Source organism: Vespula pensylvanica, chromosome 13, assembly GCF_014466175.1.
Source record: "Vespula pensylvanica isolate Volc-1 chromosome 13, ASM1446617v1, whole genome shotgun sequence".
Lineage (NCBI taxonomy): Eukaryota > Metazoa > Arthropoda > Insecta > Hymenoptera > Vespidae > Vespula > Vespula pensylvanica.
Genome location: NC_057697.1, coordinates 725,438 through 744,644, shown reverse-complemented (window position 1 = coordinate 744,644; position 19,207 = coordinate 725,438). Strand labels below are relative to the sequence as shown.

The 19,207-nt window shown below is 41.5% G+C and overlaps 2 protein-coding genes across 8 annotated transcripts in view; one reads left to right on the top strand and one right to left on the bottom strand.

The window, feature by feature from the left end:
• The window catches only part of LOC122633856 (cadherin-99C), a 53,816-nt gene that overhangs the window by 2,100 nt on the left and 32,509 nt on the right, over positions 1-19,207 (top strand). The window contains exon 1 of one of the 3 annotated variants that reach the window (XM_043822275.1): positions 719-1,726. The exons of 1 other annotated variant lie outside the window; for it this stretch is intronic. In XM_043822275.1, the coding sequence (XP_043678210.1) occupies positions 1,559-1,726 (168 nt within the window). In that variant the 5' untranslated portion in view covers positions 719-1,558. Of the gene's footprint in view, positions 1-718; positions 1,727-19,207 lie in introns of those variants that run through there. One more of the 3 variants, XM_043822277.1, reaches the window with a different exon arrangement.
• On the bottom strand, positions 8,750-10,810 carry LOC122633868 (uncharacterized protein C15orf61 homolog). Of its 5 annotated transcripts, none has more exons than XM_043822298.1 (4): positions 10,619-10,810; positions 9,820-10,011; positions 9,173-9,416; positions 8,750-8,946 (listed from the first exon to the last, which is right to left on the bottom strand). In XM_043822298.1, exons 2-4 carry the CDS (start codon positions 9,922-9,924, stop codon positions 8,819-8,821), a joined length of 477 nt encoding a protein of 158 aa, XP_043678233.1. In that variant the 5' UTR covers positions 9,925-10,011; positions 10,619-10,810; the 3' UTR covers positions 8,750-8,818. The 5 variants fall into 5 exon arrangements, with proteins under 5 accessions (XP_043678233.1, XP_043678235.1, XP_043678236.1 ...); XM_043822300.1 differs by having other exon boundaries at positions 10,650-10,807; XM_043822301.1 differs by lacking the exon at positions 9,820-10,011 and having other exon boundaries at positions 10,619-10,809.

Below are 19,207 nucleotides of genomic sequence, written 5' to 3'. Positions count from 1 at the left end.
TTACCTACCTATCAACCTACCTACTGTCCCGAGTAACCCGAGGTGGCGAACGCACGACGATAATTACTAGCGCGAGCCGATGCTTGATCGTCTGTCAATGTAACTATTAGTCATAAACTATAAACGCGCTGGGATAGTAGAAACGAGAACACGTGGCTAACTCGACATAGGGAAGAACCTGAAGCTTCTTCGATGATCTTAAACGAGTATCGCTCGTTAACAACGGATTGCGTTAAACGAACGATAGAAACTTTCCAAATTTTTCTCGATAAAACTTGTTTTACAGATGCTTCGCAAACGATACTTCGAACGGATCCTTTACTCGTTGTTTTCCTCTCGAAACAAGCATCTTTCCTTTTACTTTCGTTAATAGATTTATGGTGGCTCCGCGACGTCGGAAACGTGCCCTCATATTTTTCAATTTCGTGCTCGAGAACAAAGTCCAGAAATAATTTCACTCGCCGATTCTTTCATCACCGTTCGTTCTGTTTTTTTTTTTTTTTTTTGCACCGTACGCGAAAGTTACAAACTCGTGTGTTCCTTTCGAAAATGAATAGTGAACGTTGTAAAGTTGTACGACGACAAAAAACAAAAACAAAAAAAGAACAAAAAAAAAAAAAAGAAAGAAGAAAGACAGAAAGAAAGAAAAAAATCGTAAAGTTAAACCGTTATTTTCTTCTTTCTTTTTCTTTTTTTTTTGTTCTTAGCACGTCGTCGACATTAATCGCTTGTCCACTCTCATCCTCGAACGAGTCGGATTCTTTTTCTTTGCGCTTATTTCTTTGAATAAGTACTTGCGCAACGGTGAATACCGATATTTTTCCACAGCGTCATCGTTATGCAAGACACCAGTCTGTTTCCTCGAGTCGCACGCGTGAATCGCGGCGAACGTAAGAAGCGGTGGCTCTTCTCAACTTGAAGGAATCGTAATTGCAGACTTCGTTCGGGGCTCGCGTTCCTGACAAGTGACTCCAAGACACGCGAGGAACGAACTCGACCTGGATAGACTAACATTTGAAAAATGCGTTCTCGAAATAGCTAAGGCCTTATCCACTTTTCTACTCGTCATCGAGATTTTCAGAACGGTGTCGATCGTTGGAACGGCGATCTTTCGTCTTGACGCAAACCGACGAGTCCGCCGATGAGTCCGTCGTTTTAATTTCTCCTTTGAAAGATCGCAAGAACGTTTCAGATCGGGAAATGCCCGCGAGGGAGGAAATATATATTTCGATCGGTACTCGAGTAGTTGCAAAATCTTTCCTCTTTATTATTTCATCTTGATGGAAGGACGAAGAAGATGCGTTGGTTAATTAGGCGTAGGAAGAGGATAAAATGTGTACGCACTTGCACCGCCAAAGGGTCTCATTATTTCCAATGGCATGTAATATAACAGTGATTCATACGCGCGTATATTTATGTATCTAATCTATACGCATGTAGTACGAGTCGCATATTTTGAGGAGTAAACGTAGATATTAAAGCCGTCTTCGGAGTCGTAAGAGACCGGGCATAATACGGGCGAATATGTACAGTTAGACGAATCGTCGTCGCGTAGTCGATGAAGAGGAGTCGGAGAATGAGCGCGCGCGTGTCTCCGAGAGAAGAAGAGAGGAATGGAAGGAGGACGGAAAGGAGGCCACAGGCGACCCGACCGTCACCGTTATATCGGCGCCCACGGCGAAGTACTCGAACTCGGCTCGATTTACGACTAGTTTCCTGCAAGTTGGTACGTTGTATGCGATTCGACGTTACGATTGACCTCTGCCATACACCTGTTCGGGTTAGGCTAGTAGACCTGCACACGCCGTCATGCCGACGGCTAGATAGTCGGAATGAATTAGATCGAGTTTAAAAAGTTTGCCCTTTAACAGAGAAAAATGAAACTCCTTGGGGAGATGTAATCGAAACGACGGAGTCTACCCAACGAACGCCTAGATGGAAAGGTATCGATTATCACTCGCGAGATTCAACTTGACGTCTCAATCTTCAAGAGATTCGAACACTTTTATTTTCGTCGTACGACGATCTACTTAAAGGCATCGATCGGAGATCGAAGTACGAGTAAGTAACGCATAAGACCGGAAAAACTTGTTCAACTTTCTCGTGCCCTCCGGTTCTACACGCTTTACTCGTGGTTTGTTTTCTAGCTCCTTTGTGCGCTTCCTTACAGGAAGAGAAGTCTGCCGAGGACACGCCATGCGTATTACGAGTCGTGTTCAAAGCCACGTTTCCGCGATTACACGCTCCATCCACCTCCGAGCCCTTTTCCTTGAGTTTTGCGACAGTAGTTTGTATTCGTAAGAAATATCGCCGAGCGGACTCAACTACCGATTCTACGTAGCAGACGGGTACACGTCTTTGCGAGGATCTCCGGTAGTTCCATTGCGAATATGTAAATTGGTAATCTTTCCGCGTTTTGTCAGTCGGATTACAATGGAGCTCTCGAACCGAGTCTATTCCCGACGGGGTCTCGACTCGAGAAAATTTCTTTTCGCGTTAACACGAAGAACGTGAGGATCTTCGGGACGCGAGGATTCGACTCTTTCGGCTCATTCGCAATGGATGGATCATTTTCCCGAGATCCTTCTAGGATAATTTTCATCTTACGTTTCTTCGCATACGTTGAGTTAATTCAAATGAAGATTTTCAATCGAGTTCTCGAGCGGACGGACAATGATAAATGGTAAATGTAAAATTTCTATTTCCAGCTTCGGTAACATCGATCATACCACGGTACGTTAAATCTTTAAACTCGATCTTCGTTTACGAACGTATTGTAAATCGTTCGAGTTATATCTACGCTGTTCTTGCATCATGTTGAAATATATCATTTTACGGGCAGATTACATAAAGGTAAAAGATGCTCTGCGTTTGTCGACACGTAGCGAGATCAACGTATTCCCTCCAACAGCATCTTCGATAGAATTCATAAGGGATCTCGGTGCGAGACAGTCGGCGATCTAATCCTCTTGACGTCGAGCCGAACTCGTTGCTAAGATGATTAAGGTCTAGCACGACGCGTGGCTCGAGAGAGTCGTTGATCATTGTCACGAATTCAAGGTGGAAAAATGATCGAGGTTACTTGTAGGGCATGCATATTTTTTTTCTTTTCTTATAGGTAGATATTTCTATGGTGACGTTATACGAACGAAGAGAAACAGTCTTCGCTTCCTGGAGTAACAAGGTTATATAGGAAATTACCGTTAACGGCGTGTCCAGCTGTATCGTTGACATCGAACACGCGTAGCCCTTCGAGGATCATTAATATCAGCTAACGAGACCTCCAGAAAGAAGGTGGAGCGTTCTCGGAAGCCGCGATCCGTGACTCAAGTTTTAACGTAAACCGTTAGAACGAGCTCGCTCTCTTTCAGATGGATCTCGCGCTTGTAAATCTAGATCCGTTCGAATGACGGATGGATCGTAAGCCATTTGATGGGATTAGATCGTAACTCTTTGGAATGGAATGGCAACCAGCTCGAGTGGAACTATTGCACCGCGAATTATATAATAAAGCGTCGATCGAACGAGCAGAATGATCGAAATTTATGATCCTCGTCCGGTAAGGATCGTTTAACGTTCCTCAAAATTTTCTTCTTACATGTGATATATCCATATCCAAGAAATTCTCTCTACGAGTATTCCGCTTATAGAAGTAGAATATATTTCATCGCTTCATTGTGACCGGACGAAATATACCCATATTTGGCAAATACCCATCGGAATGGAAGAGAACTCGAACGAAACTTTTATTCCTCCTTTTAGAATGCATCATGTATATGTACGTGTACACAAAGATTGGTTGGTTACTGACCGTGGCCACTGAGGAGGAGCAAGTCTTGGAGCAGGTAGTAGCGCCAGGTGCAGGACACGAAGAAGGATCAGAAAGAAGGAAGGAAGGAAGAAAGAAGAAGAAGAAGAAGGAGGAGGAGGAGGAGGAGAAGAAGAAGAAGAATCGGAGGGTATAAGTCGCTCTGACGCTCAAGCGTGAAGCGAACAACTCGCGAACACGAAATTCCCACAGTCGAAAGAGCGTGGGTAGTAGATCGTTTTTCTCTTTTTAACCTGCCACCTGCCAACGAGACATCCCAATTTTTTCACTCTCTTATTTTCTCCATCTTCTACTCCGTACTTGCCATTCAATACTTGGAAAAATATCGTACATACGATTCACGTACTCCCTTAAAGTCGAGCATAAGCGTGCCTGGTTCAGGTGTAGCTTCCTGCACTTAAGGTCCAAGAGATGTATATCTTCTCCTCTATAATCCGACCTCGGCTTCGTATTTCCTACCATGGTCACCCAGATGCTCAACCATCGTGTGTACGTAAGCCATAGAAAAAAATTACTATCCGCATCGTGTGTCTTGGGACTATCAAATTACTATTATTACGTAAAATAAGAAAGCTCCTTTCTCTTTCTTTCTTTCGACGACGGAGCCATTAAAATAACAATCCTTCGCTTATCTCCCCGAGAAGATCGTTTATTTTACTTTGCGCTTCGTATCTGGGATTCGCGTTTTCTCGAAAATATTTTCGATAAATTTCATCTTTTAGCTATTTTTCTATTCGAACGCATACCCGCTATTATTTACTTAGACATCTTGTGTATCTTGCACTCTCGTGCAATACGAGGATCGTTTGGGTGTGGCAAAACGTATGCCAGAGATCGGCCCGAGAATACTAAACGCGATTCGAATGACAGTCGTAGTAGGTACGACATGTTACGCCAAGTAATAAAGTCCATTCTAGAATTTAAACGTAAATTAAAAAATACGTTTTTTGATTTATTCATCACTTTACGTCGAGATCTTTTATCGTGGCGCGTCTTTGAATATCTTCTTTCTTTTTTCTTCCTTCCTTCTTTCTTTTTTTTCTTTCTCTTTTCTTTTCCTCTTTTTTTCGCCTGTTAAATCCAGTCGTCTCAATTCGTCTTGGTATAAATTACAGTGGCGTGATCGTTTAAAAGATCTCGAAATTATTCCGTTCGTGTTACTAACGAGATAATCATTTTCGACAGTCGCGATCTTTCACGTAAACTTCGCGACAAGAAACACGCGTGGAACTAATTTACCTAGCTTTATTACCACCTTCTTGAGGTTCCCTGTGGAAGCCTAAATTGATTTGCGGTTACAAGCCGTTACGGTCTTAACGAAGCCTCGCCGTCTTCTCATTAACGTTAATAAGATCCTCCGAATCGGTCAAATGTGACGCGCATTTTTCTTGCTTCCTCGATGCTTTTTTACGATCATGAAGAATCGATTCTTGAAGATCCTGACGATCATGAAGAAAAGATTCTTTTGTCTGACTCGAGCCCACGGAGTCTACAACATCGTTCCGTAGTTTTCCTCCGTTTGATCGTCGCTATTTATTCCAGACACGATGATGTCAGCGATGCTCGTTGAATGTGAAATTTTTTTTTATAGTATCGTTAGCTCGCGTGCAAATGTCTACGAGCATTTTTCGAAGCGTGCACGTAGTATCGATACGTTAAACGTCAAGAATTGGTCCATTCCAATCGAAGAAAGATCGAAAAGGAAGACTCCAAAGGATAAAATTAGAAAATGTTGAACGCTGCACGGACCGGATATCTTTGAAGCGGACATTTGGATTAAATCTTCTTTCGGTTTTGCTTTTATTCGTGGCAGCTGTGATGGTAGTACAATATATAGTATGAGAAGCAACGCTTTTCTCAGGACCCTGTTCTGTTCGCGTGCACACACGTCTACCGTGAATTACTACGTCGGCTCGAGCGCGAGCCTCTTCTTCCTCCAAGATTAAGATACGAGAAACGTTCAGAGTTTCAGGATAATGGGACGCTGCCGCTGGCAAACAACGTCGACTCCTCCTCTCTCTTCCTTTTTCCTCTTTCCTTTTATCAGTGCGACAAACGAATCGTTACTTCCGATATGATCCTTTTCAGATCGTACCTAGGTCCCCGTTAATAATATTTAACAATACTACTTTCCTATCCGCGACGAAACGTTTACGCGTGCAAACCGATTTGCCTGTATATCTCTTCGTTGTTGCATCTGCCGACGATATTAAAGTTTTGCGCGTCGAAACGATGCCATTATTTCTTGGTTCGAGCGCCACGCGGATGTGTACCATTGTACTGGGAAATAAAACAGGATGGATGGTACCGAGATTACACGATAGGTAGTATCACGAACGGCCAAGGGATATCGTTGTTTATGAGGGAAGTGAAAAGGGAGACTTTGCTTTGTAACTCGACGACTTACTCGATTCTCTTCTATACGTTTCAATGTCTTCGAAGATACTCTGCGAATAATTCTATTACGTAATGAATCATCGGAGATAACGCAGAATCGTCGAAAAACACAATCTCAAATATGTCTCGTTACAATTGCTATTGAAAAAAAAAAAAAAAAAAAAAAAAAAACAAAGAAAAGTATAATCGAGAGAGCCCACGCAATCGACTCTCCTTAATTAACCAACGTATAATAAGGTTCCCCATGCCTGCTAACGCAAGATGCGACGTGGCAGTCGGCAATTACTCGTACTAACATCCTACAGTCATAGACGATAATACGTACACACGTACGAGTAACGGGACGTGTATTGCATGGATTATTTATCGTCTTTATTAACTTGCGTTCGTTTCGATTCGTCGAGAACAGAGAGAGACAGAGAGAATAAAATTCAAAAATACATCTGCCATAGATCCTCTTTATTTTCGCATTTGAACATGATAAATCGATACTGGATTTGCATTTTCGAGGTGGCAACGATTCGACGATTGCCAGATAAAGCTATCTATCGGTAGCGTAGAGAAGATCCGATCTCGAGAAGAATTGCCTGACTAATTTCTATATGAATCACGGCTCACCTCGGGGAAAGTGCAATTATTCGAGTGCAGCGAGTCTTCGGCCATTGATTTTTGCATCCGACGGTACAATAATTATTCTCGCTTTCGATGCCAGGAAGATAAGAGACGGTAACTGGAAATCAGCTTCGCTTGGCTCCCTCGTCAGCAGAATGTTTTCGGGCTATCCCTACGAGGTATAAAATACGACGCGACAAAGCGAGACGTTGCTTCTCGTTTCGAGGGATTATTACGTTGAACGTATCGATGTTTCCTGATTTATAAATTTTCTTACATTTTTTTGGAAACGATCGCAAACGCAATCCGACAATCGAAATCCATCAAAGTATTTAATGTTGTAATAGGTCCTGATCACGGTCAGATAGAATCTCTAATTCAACGCTACGGCTAATCGGACATGCAAATGGAGCGTTCGTGGAGCTCGTGTGAAATTAATTGCGCGTGACGCGCTTCGTTGCTCTGCTCGTCCTTTCTCTCCATCTCTTTTTCTCGTTTTATCGTATCTTCTTACTCTCTCTCTCTCTGTCTCTCTCTCTGTCTCTCTATCGACACGTAGACGTTAGATGCACGAGTATCGACGTTGGGTGCACGCGATGTTCCAACAAAATGCTTCCCTCTTAGACTTTTTTTATGACAATGATCGAGATCAGCATGGTTATCTTCTAGAGAATATTTTTCTTTGTCAAGTAAATACCGGAAAAAGTTGCTCGCAAATAAGATCACGATGAGTTTAATTAGCTTCGAAATGAATTTGAATTTCAATAGGTGTACCGCTATGTATTCAACGGCACGACGTTGGAATATTAATTAGGATTTCTCACGATTATCCACGGAGAGAAAGATTTCAATGTAAAACCAAGCCAAAGAGTTGTTCTTCGATTTTATCGAATGATTTATATACCTTTTTGTTGGCTCTTTTTTTTGTTCTATTCTTTTTTCTCTCTCTCTCTTTTTTCTTTTTTCTTTTTTTTTTTTTTTTTTTTTTTTTTACATCGAACGACGTAACACCGAGAGCAAGCAGCGAGTAAAAGTAACTTCCTGATGACTATCTCCAAAAGGTCGGAGGATACTTATCCCAAAAAATGAAAAGATATTACGAAAGAGACGACAAGTCCGGAGAAAGTCCGTGTCCCGTCGAGGGACTCGATGCCGGACGAGCGAAAGCCATACGTTAATTAATATTTCTCTGTTCTTTTCTGACGAGGAAGTCGTTGTACGACGTATTTGCAAAAAAAGAAAAAAAGAAAAAAACGAATAAAATAGAAAACAGATACATCCTAGATTTTTCGGTAAACGCCGTTCAATCTCGCAAAGTGTAATTGCCATTACCGAGTTCATACGTAAAGCGTGGGTGTTTATTTTCTCGTATATTCGTACGACCCACACAGTTTCGTACGCGCGTCTATTCCATTGCTTATCTCCATACGTTATAAGTAAAACAAGCCAATCATCCGTTACTTAACGTCGTATATAATTAATACAGATTATTGTGCATCACTATCGAAGGCGTTCGCTCGTTAATCTTCCACATGGAAATGTCAACGTTCGGAAATGAGAAATCCTTTTATTACGATAACGATAGACACCGTCGTCGATGGCGAACACGAGTAGCTAATTAGAAAGCTATGTTAATGATAAGTTTGTAAGTTTGCACTTCGTTCCTCGTACGCATTCACCTGAGGCAGTATTAATAGGATTTACATTATTGGCACACCCTCGACGTCTTGTAACTTGTCCCTAACGCATGGACCTTGCTAACCAGCCGATCGGATCGTGACCGGTAATTGCTTTAGCGAATTTCAATCGGTTGGATTATTATTCGAACACTCTCGTTATGTTAATGGAAGAAGAATTTTATTTTCATTAATAATCAAGGATATAAAGGTGCTAAATCATTATCAATGCGAATCGATTTCAACAGGAAATTATATTAATAAATTTATAAGCAAACGTATGTAACCGGATGGATATATTCGATCAATAGAGAGAGCCTTTGTCCTCCGGTAGTAAAAAGTAAATCGTGATGTCACCTCGAGCTGTTTTTACGATCTCTCGATGTCGTATCAGAAACGTCGCAGCTAATCCGTACATCAGAGTAGGGATACCTGGATCGAACGAGAAGAATGACAACCGGTAAGAAAATAAAAGAAAAGAGATGAGAAGAAGAGGGCAGGAGAGGAGGAACTGGTTCGCGAGAAACTGGAAAAGCTTCTAAACTGCTTCTAGGCTGTTCCTTCGAGTATATTTTCCCTTTGGATCCGTGCACGGATGTGTCAAACGCGATATAGGATGCATGTGTGTACATATACTGTAAGTACAAGTTCTGCTTACCAAGGTTAAGTATCTTGATCGCCTTGAAGAATTTGTCGTCGGTACTGAGGTCCTGCCTTGGTCGTCTTGTACAGTGATACTTGATGTAAGGAAAACAGCCAGTCCTCAATACGTGATAATTGCTGTTAGCTACGGACCAATTGAAATGGGACATGCCCCTCTGATCGTTGACCACGTCGGCGTATTTGACGAAGTACGAGGTCCATGGTGGTTCTCTGGTTTGAAGAAGATAATTCGTTAGGACCTAAAAAGTGGACAAAAAGTGTAACAGATTTTTGTTTCTGCTCTCGTCGTTACGTAACTTTGCGATAAAGACGAATTGTTTCGTTCGTAGAAGAGATACTCTCGTTCGCTACGTTACGTTAGTCATTTCTTTTTCACACCTTTGGCAACGTTATTCTCGTTGGCACGGTGCTTGGTCGAGCATAACGGAGCGTAGGAGAACGAGGAATCTACTCGTTCCGGAGGGTATCGTTCTCAAAACTATCTTGGCTATGAGATTCCAGGTTGGAGAATGCGCGACAGAAAAAATACGATCCGGTTACGAAATGTTTCAGCGTCGTTCGATTATTCGCGTCAATAATAATAGTTAATTAATCCGATGGCTACGTGGATATTCCAAGCGATTGTAGACGAAGAATTCGTACCTCAGAGGCGAGTGGCTTGTCCCTTTGAAAAAATATTCCCCTTCGATTATCCGTCCGAGAAAGAAGAAACGCCTTTAGGACGTTTCTCGATCTTTTGGCTATCATTCCTTCGGGAGATCCTTTTAAGGAATCAAGTATTTCAAGGAAATATGCATCCTCCTGCGTTTCTCGCTTGGGTTTATCGGCTCACGACTGAAAATTTCGAAAACAGCACGGTCGTATTTCCATAAGGTAATGGTATTTCCACGCTCCTCTTAACGGACTTCGCCATGGCCGAGATAAGAGATACATGCACCTGCAATCTGGTTCACTAGCCCGCGTACGCGTACTATGCATTACCCTACTAGGCTGGGATATATTTCATACGAAATTCCCGAAGATCTCAACAGGTTTCTTCTTTCATTCGGATAAAATAGTTAGCCTTTCGAAAATAAACGTGATAAAAGAGAGAGGGAGATCGTGCCTGTTAGAAATGTCAAGGTTAGCGAGAGTCGATGCGATCGAAAGTCGAAGTAACGCGAAGGATAAAACTTGACGAGGCGTCACGACCTCGAAAGCACGATTAACATTTCGATTTAATATGCCCTTTCGAAACTGTATCTGTGAACGAAGTTGAGCAGATCGAATTCGTAAAAGCCCGCGTATCTTCTAGGGACTTTGAGCGATCACGCGAGCGCATGCTCAGGCCTTCGTTAGGCCAGCAGGCGCATCGATAACGAGTCGGACATGCGCGGAGAACCCGAGAGCCACGGAAACGGGTGATGCCAGAGACGTGAACGAGAACGATATGTCAGCCTACCTCGTACGAACGTGTTCTCCTTCCTGCTTACCGAAGTGCACACGTCGCTAGCACATTTCGTGTGGACTTTGGTCCGTAGATGCGGAGAAACTCGTCGAAGCTTACGACTGTACGCCGCGTGACCGTGCGCGTGAGACACGGTGATAGGAAAACCGTACGTAAGAACGACGAACGATTACGAACAGTTACGAACGTTCGGTCGTTTCGGTCGTTTCGGTCGGCTGCGCTACGAGCGAGGCGGGCTTCTTCAAAATTTTCTTTCGACGCTACAACTTTGACCGCTCTGTTCATATTTTTCTTTCTTTCTAATTTCTTCCCTTTTCATTTTTTCTTTCTTTCTTTTTTTTTTTTTTTTTTTTTAATGAGAAAAACGTTTCTACCGTTTTGCTTTTCCTTTCCCTGTTGTATATTTTCGATCGATACTCCAGATCGACACGCGCATCCGACGTGACAAATATTTTTCGTTCTGTTTCAGGTAAGTTCTCGCGATGCCGTGACTAGAACCAACCCATGGATCTTTTAGATCTCATCTGGAACGTTACCACGCCCAGGATCGTTTGCAAAGCTGCCTGTATTTTCTCCACTCGTTTTCCATCAGCGATACCTTATAAATATCGTTAGTTGGATCGGTGAAGATAGGTCCGCGTAATCGCGGTTGCCGTATACTCATTCACTTTCTTGCTCTAGCACGTACGGACATTAAAGAATTTCTCTTACCATCGCGGTCTTTCTCTCTTTCATAAGCACGTAAAGAAGCATTCACGTCAAATTGGATTACATTGATGTGCTAATCCGACGTAGGGAGAGCAGGGAAACGCTTATCTCTCAGCGGGTACGCACGAGCGCGTATGAGATACAACTCAACGAAGGCATATGGGTACACTTGCAAGGCGATCGAAGGGAACGTCATAAAATCAGAACCTTTTTACTAAGAAGATTCATTAGCCGAGGGCGAGGGTACGATATCCATGGACGCAACGCGTTCGTGTAGAAGGGAGAGAACGTACAGGCAAAGCGTTATTTATTTTGATGCGAGTCTACGATTTCCGCGAGATAAATGATGTAACGGCCATCCGCCTCGTCGCTCGGACCTGTTCGCTCCTTCATTATGCACGACGCACATTGCGGTATATAATACATACGTAAACGCGTATACGTTTCTATGTGCAATGTGTCTTATATAGAAAGATATTTTACGTATGTAGGTACACGCTGATACGTACGAACGTACGGTAACATAATCACAAGGAATTTTAAATCACAAGCGGGACCGAACGTTTAACGGGATTTCGTGGATCCGAAGAGGCGTTACGAAGTTCGAATAGTAAATTTATCGATTCCCCATCGACGTTGTACTTACCTTTGTTGTTGCTCGTGAAAAATGTTCCAACTCTTCCGTACGTATCGGTTCTATCTTTTTTTCTTTCTTCCTTTTTCCCTTTCGTTCGCGCGTTAGTCCGTCGAACGACGAAAAAGTGAGACCGTTCTAATCCCGTATCCTTTACTTAACGTGAACGTGTAGTTTTCGATTGAAAGTAAGTCTAAATGATAGGACACCGAGCGTGTTTTGTAAAGGAGAAAGGTATCAGCTCGACGTGAAAACATCAATTTTCTTGCTAACGTAAAATTACGTCTGACAACTCCCGTTGCGAGTTTCTCTCTTTCTCTCTTCTATCTACTTATCTCTCTCTCTCTCTCTCTTTCTCTCGGTTACATATTATTGCGACAAAGAAATCTTACGAATCACACATCAAATTCCACTTTCTCGATCGAGAACGAAATCGAAACTTTTGTTTTATCGTTTTGTCGACACAGCTTCCAGGTCCGTCGAGAGTATCGGGACTCTAATAGGACAAATTAATTTCGCTCGACGTTGATACGAAAATGAAGAGAAATTTTTTCAAGTTATTTTTACACGTTGAAATACGTCTTTATTATCATTGGCAGAGCGCGATGCTGGAAATATCGTGCGTCTACGTAATGAAACTTTTTTAAAGCCTGAGGGAAGTAGCTTTTGTTGCTCGTTTCATTGTACCGCAAGGATCGACTTTGCCGATGCGGTTGGTGGTTAAAGACGAGACGAGAAAACCGTAGGCAGATTTCGTTTCTCTTCTGCGGATCCTCTTCCTCTTCTGTTTCTTCTTCCTTTTCTTTCTCTTCTTCTACTTCTTCTTCTTCTTCTTTAATTTCTTACTTTTTCTTCTCGGTTCTGTTATTTTCTTTTAACGTGGCGTCTCGTTCTTACGTGGCCGCAGAAACGAAGCAGGATACCCGGTTTGCGTATCGTTTCTTGGGATACACCATTGTCGAGTCACTCGAGCGAATCTTCTGTCTCTTTTTTCTTGGTACCGTCGAGTCTTCCGGTTGGAATGGTATCCTCTTACGTCGACGTCGCCAATTTTTATCACATCATTTTCATTTATGAACTAGACATGAATTTTTCTTTGGGACGTTCTCGTAGAACTCGTGGATATAGAACGATAAGAAAAACTTTTTTTTTCGAACGAGGAAAAATGGAATCGCGTTATGAACGATGGCCTCGTTTCTTCGGAAGCAATAATTTCACGGTCGGTCTTTTCGATCGTTTGATCCTCGCCGATGGAAAAGCTATTAAGAATCGATATCGAGAGATAGTTCCAGGCGAGGAGAGATAGGATCTCGTTCGCGTTCTCTCGCTGGTATATAAGAGGAAAGAGAGAAGGTTCGTAGTTCGTAGCTATGTAGTAGGCATGCTGCGAGCAGAGTTTACTCCTGTTTGCACGACTAATACGTATTGTTCGCGTTGTTTGTCCTGAATTATCGGCGTGTTATCGAACAGCACCGATCCTCCGACAGATAGGAATGCTGAAACCTTCTGAAAATACGCTCTTACCTTCCACGCTCGTTATCCTCGGCTATGGTTGCCTTTTGATCGCGCAAATTGCCGATACAGTAAGCTCGGAACTCCGAGCTGGATGAGGATAATTACTCTAACTTAAGCGGAACGTATGGCAAACTGCAACGGCATCTCTCTGCACCTGCGAATGCAGTCAGTCCTTCTTCTGGCGCATATTCAACCGTTAATCTCCTTTCTTTTTCTTTTTCTTTTCTCCTTTTTTCTTTCTTTCTTTTTTTTTTTTTTTTCTTTGGACGTTCGTCGCACGAATCTCGATCGTTTTCGTTCCGTATCGCGTTTCTTTGACGGAGATCACGCGATCTCCGCAATTCTATTTCTCTCGGTGTCGCGTGTGTAAGTATCCGCGATGTCGTGCCAATCGAATTTGCATTATCTCGAGATGGACCGAAAACTCTTGGCTGGCTTTGTGCGACGATTCGGGTGTAAAGCTCGAATCGGCATTGTGGTCTCATTGTGTCGGCTTTCATCACGATTTAAACGCAAACCGCGAATCCAGGTCAGAGGAGTAATTTCGCGAGAATTACATGGGACAATGCAATTCTCTTTGTAGATATAGATTAAGAATCGAGGAGGAATGCATTCAGTTCTATCGACGCTCGGACTTTCGATTTGCTAACATTGCCTCTTTGTACTAGAACGCTAGTTTATCAACTGGCGTAATAACTATCTGACTCTGTCTTTCGCTCTCTCTCTCTCTCTCTCTCTCTCTCTCTTTCTTTGAAACCATTCCAAGACGTTCGTGATCTCGACATTTACGAAGGAACAAGTTTCCAGGATTTCGCGTGTTGGCGAGTCCTGCGAGATAGGCGATAGTTCTTCTTTCTTAAATTATGTTCTCCATGCCGAGTGGCAGACTCTCGAGGCACGCCGCGTGCGTGGAAGACACCTTGTAAAGGGCGACCAGTAAGAAGAAGAAATAGTAGAAGAAGAAGAAGAAGAGGAAGAAGAGGAGGAAAAAAGAAGAGAACAGGGTAGATTTCTCATTAGCAGAACGCGTATAGAGCGAATCCGGTTTCCGTACCGAGAGTATCTATTCGCTAGAGGAAGATGTGCGCGCGCACAAGTTCTCTGGTAGAAGGGATCGAGAGGTACCACTTTATCGATAGATCCAGACGCTTACTTTAGCCAGCTTGGTAGCAGGTACCTACTATTGTCATTAGCGAGCTAGCAAGGTAGACGGTCCGGTGTCTAACGATTGGTGAAAATCGTACATCTATCGTTTCGTTGTATCTTTACTCTCTTAGAAAAAGAAAAAAAAAAAAAAGAAAAGAAAAGAAAAAACATTTTATTAGACTACTTTCTTATTTCTTTTTCTAAATCGTACGAGCGTGTAATTGTTGAATCGTTACGGAGCTTCCTAGTAATTCAAGATTTTATTTTCTTTTTATGACGATCGCGATCAAGATGCTATAAACGCCAGCGAAGAAATTCAATAAATGCGTTAAATAAAATCGTTAAAGTGGCAACAATCAACGATCTCTGTGGAGGTAGTCAACGTATCGTGGACCGATTAACGATACCGTGTGATATATTTCTCTCATGCGAATTCTCTCGAGTGAAAGTTTTCCAAACTGTATATATCCGATTCGGAGAGTAGGACGAAAAGAAGCTCGGTTATCGGATATATCTAACTGACGTGTGATTCGTAATTAGCCCGAAATGGTATCGTGAGAGATGAAAGAACGTTTATAGGTCAGCCAACTTCGCTTTTCGTAAGTTATCTCTTTGAACGATCGCGAACGTTAATTAAACGAAATTACATATTTCCGTGGGGTTAACCAGAGCGAAGTGTATTTGCGAAAAAAAGAAGCCTGAGAAATTTATTAAAACGCATCAGTACGGTTTAAACTTTTAATATACTTTCAAAAAAAGAAAACAAATTTTTGATGTATCGATATGCCCGAATGCAAATGACCGCTATAAAAGTTGGTATAAAAATTAATAATAAAAAAAAAAAAAAAAAGAGGAAAAAGAAAGAAACAGAATAATCCGCGTTATTGCCCCCGTGTAGTTCGATAATTCGTTGCTTCTCCCTTGGCCTTCCTATCGAGGAAAGAAAGTGAAAGGATATGAGAACATTTGCTCCGGACCAATCGGCCAGACATTATCCGTGGATAATTCGAAACCTCGCCCTCGCTCGACAGAGAGAGAGAGAGAGAGAAAGAGAGAGAGAAAGAAGGAGAAAGATATAGACGGAAAGATATTAACCGAATGGGCCGATAGAAATTATCGTGAATTTTGTTCTCCTTTTAATCGGCCAGTTCGAGGATTATCGTTTCTTCTTCGTTAAATGCGTATACACTATTTCCTTATTATTTACGATTACGAATGCTACGAGGCTTGTACTCATTATGCCGTACGACGATGGGTTCTTATACGTAGTTAATTAGTAATTACCTTACGCAGTGAAGCAGTCTTCGGTCTACCTGCGGAATTATCGACTTCGTCTTATTTTCTAGATATTTGTATACGTCGAAATATACGAATACAAATAGATAAGTTCGTGTACATGAGGAAGAAGAGACAGTCGGACGTGTAATTAAGTCGAGCAAGGATCGCAACGATCGTCAAAGGACCGGTACTAACAGTAAATCGTATACATGTCGTTCGATCGTAAGATACTCGTCTCGTTTGAGAGGTATGCAAAGATTGCATATCATCCTTTTAATAGTTCTTAATTTGGGCTCGTACCAAGCTCGTATTTAACGGAGATAATCGATAACCTCTGGATTTTGATCTTTTTATATAGAGAGGGAGACTCACTTATCAAGTGAGTCTCGTAAGTGCCATTAGCTAGTTTCAAGTATGTAAATACGTACAATTAGTAAAAACAGATAGTTAGGATGAATTAAAACGTGTTGATCTATGAGACAGGTAACGCTTGTTTTAAGTAATAAGTTTTCTTTTTTTTTTTTTTTTTTTTTTTTTTAATTTCAAACGAATATAATCAAATAGGTCGTTTTACGTTTCAAGAGCAGATCTTTGGATACGTTCTTCTTGTAAATTCATAAAGATCATCGCGTTTGTTTATTTTTACGTGCCGCGCTATAATTTATCGAATTCTCCGATGGCATGGGAACGGAGCATTGAGACGATCTCCACTCGACGAAGTTTCCTTGTTATTAATCAAGATACGTCGAAAGACAGTCGCGTTTTCCGAGTTTGATAAGTTATTGCATTCAATGCAAATACGAAACCGTCGATCGTCAGCTAAGACTTGAACGCGCAAGAATTTCAGCCAACTCTCTCTCTCTCTCTTTCTCTCTTCGTATTTTTTCTTTCGGTACGGAGATCAAATAAAAATCATTTTGTCATGAGTTAAACATAGTACATAGACTGAAACATGTGTACATTGTATAAAAGACGTATTTGTAAAGCAAATACATTATTCTCTCTTTTTGCATAAAAAAGAAATAGGAATGTGTAAAGGTTAATCCTAAGACGCGTTATAGCTCGAGCCATAAACTGCGGTATCCTCGATCGTGCACTACAGGATCTCGAAGTGCATTCTTTATCAAGGAGGATAAAGATGAGGCGGAAAGAGTGAGAAAAGGGAAACAGAGAGAGGGAGAGAGAGAAAGAGAGAGAGAGAAAGCTAGAGTCGACGGCCCCAGCAATGCTCGCACCTGCAATTTCGTTCACGTTCACCTTCGAGCTCTATGTCGTGGCAATGTTGTAAATCAGCGCGTATTCCTCGCTCAGTTGGTGTTAGAATGGTGTTAGAATCATTTAGAAATTCCACCACGAACGTGATCGTCTTCTTCGCGATTTCACTGGCTCAGCTTGCAAAGGAAAATGGAATTTTCTTCGGACGAGTCAGATCTAATGATTTCCCAATCTCCTAATATTTATTTATTTAAATAATCGATTTTTGTATCGTAGGGAAAAAAGACGATCTTATTTTTTCAAGTGGCAGGATGAAGAGTCCATTCGGATTGACGATAAAAAGATTTAATTCGATGTCAAAAAGAAAAGTTTCGATGATTCCGAGATTCTTAAAAGTCCAAACCTCATTTTGCAAATGGTAAAAGTTTCAAAAGAATGCGTAAATAAAACGATCCCTATAAGATCAAATTCTACTCGCAGTTGGCGAACTTTATAAAAGCGTTAACGGTGCGGAGTAGGAATGGAAAGTTATCGAGCGGGGAAAGAAAAAAAAAAAAGAAAGAAAGAAAGAGAAAAAGAAAAAGAAAAAAAGAGGACAGGAAAGCCGATTTGAGACGAGATTCATAAAAGAGAATAATAAAATAGGGAATAGCGTCATTCCCATACGAGTGGCAATAAAGTAGCCTCTTATAGCCATTAACGAAAAAGTTGCTAGTCCCAGAAAGCTTTGGGATACTTGCCCGAAATAAATCGTGCTCTTTCCAAGATAACGATGGAGACCCGATGGGTGGTAGTTGTTCCAAATGTAATCGTTATTATCGCGTGGGAAGTACCGCTCTGAATTTAAATTTAATAGCTGGATGATAAAAACTTAGGAAACGTATTTATTTCTTATCGGGTGCGTCGATGATCATTGAGATTTGCGTCTGGGTTACTTTTAATCGCGAAGAAAGGAGTTTTTCCTCGTCGTTGTGAAGGATAAAATTGACATGAAAATTGACCGACAAATAATCGAGAAAGGCTGCTGATAAAAATCGATCGCAGGATACCCATGGGATCTTATCTATTAGCTACTTCGTTGATGCTTTCTCGATTCGTTCTCCTCTCGAGGAGCAGCCAACAACGGTACTCTCGAAAATCTCTCGAGGGACTCTCTCGGCCGGTACTCAACCCTCTCGATGAATCTGCTCGTTTCGAGTACTGAAACCGAACGTTTACGACTCTTTGAGATCTTCTATGCGAGAAGCAAGAAGAAAAACGAAGAAAGGGAGAAAGGAGAAAAAGAAAGAAAGAGAGAGAGAGAGAGAGAGAGAGAGGGAGAGGGAGGAGAGAAGAAAGAGTATTCATTTGCATGAGTCTTTGGACCGGTGTTACGTGTCGAACAAAGAACCACCGTAGATCCTTCCTCTTCTCCTTCCTATGTTTGTCGATGTGTCTCTTTATGCTTCCAGCAGAAAGAAGCAGCTCGTTCCTTTCTCTCGATACTATCGCAAAAGCGCTCGCACAATGTCCAGATAAATTCAATCTAATATTTTACGATGTTCCAACGACAAAATAAAAATCTCTGCTTATAAAACGTTTGCCGATATAAAGTCGTACGACGGGTTTAGCCTTCGTATAAAATCGTACGATATTTGTTTCTTTTTTTTTTTTCAAACTTTCTAGACAAATTTTAGACGGAACGTATCTTATAAAAAAAGAAAAAAGAAGGAAGAAGAAGAAAAAAGATCTTAATGAATCGCGTAGATGTAATAGATTCAATACTTACATTATACTGAACGCAGACGAGTCAGGAAGTTGTTAAATAATTTTTATACTACATATTATATTGGAATGAAAGAATAAATTATTAGGAACGTTAACGCGTGACAACGCGTCACTAAATCTCCTTTTAACGAGCAAAATACACACATGTATATAGAATTTACGAATACTCTTCATTAATTGCTTACTACGGAGACAAGCCCTTAAAAGCTCGACTCGCGACACTATTTTATCGTTCAAGGAATATCCACCGAGCGTTCCAATTCCTTTAATTGCCGACTGGAGTATCCAGGATCAAAAGAGTATCTTCCGTTCAAATAAGT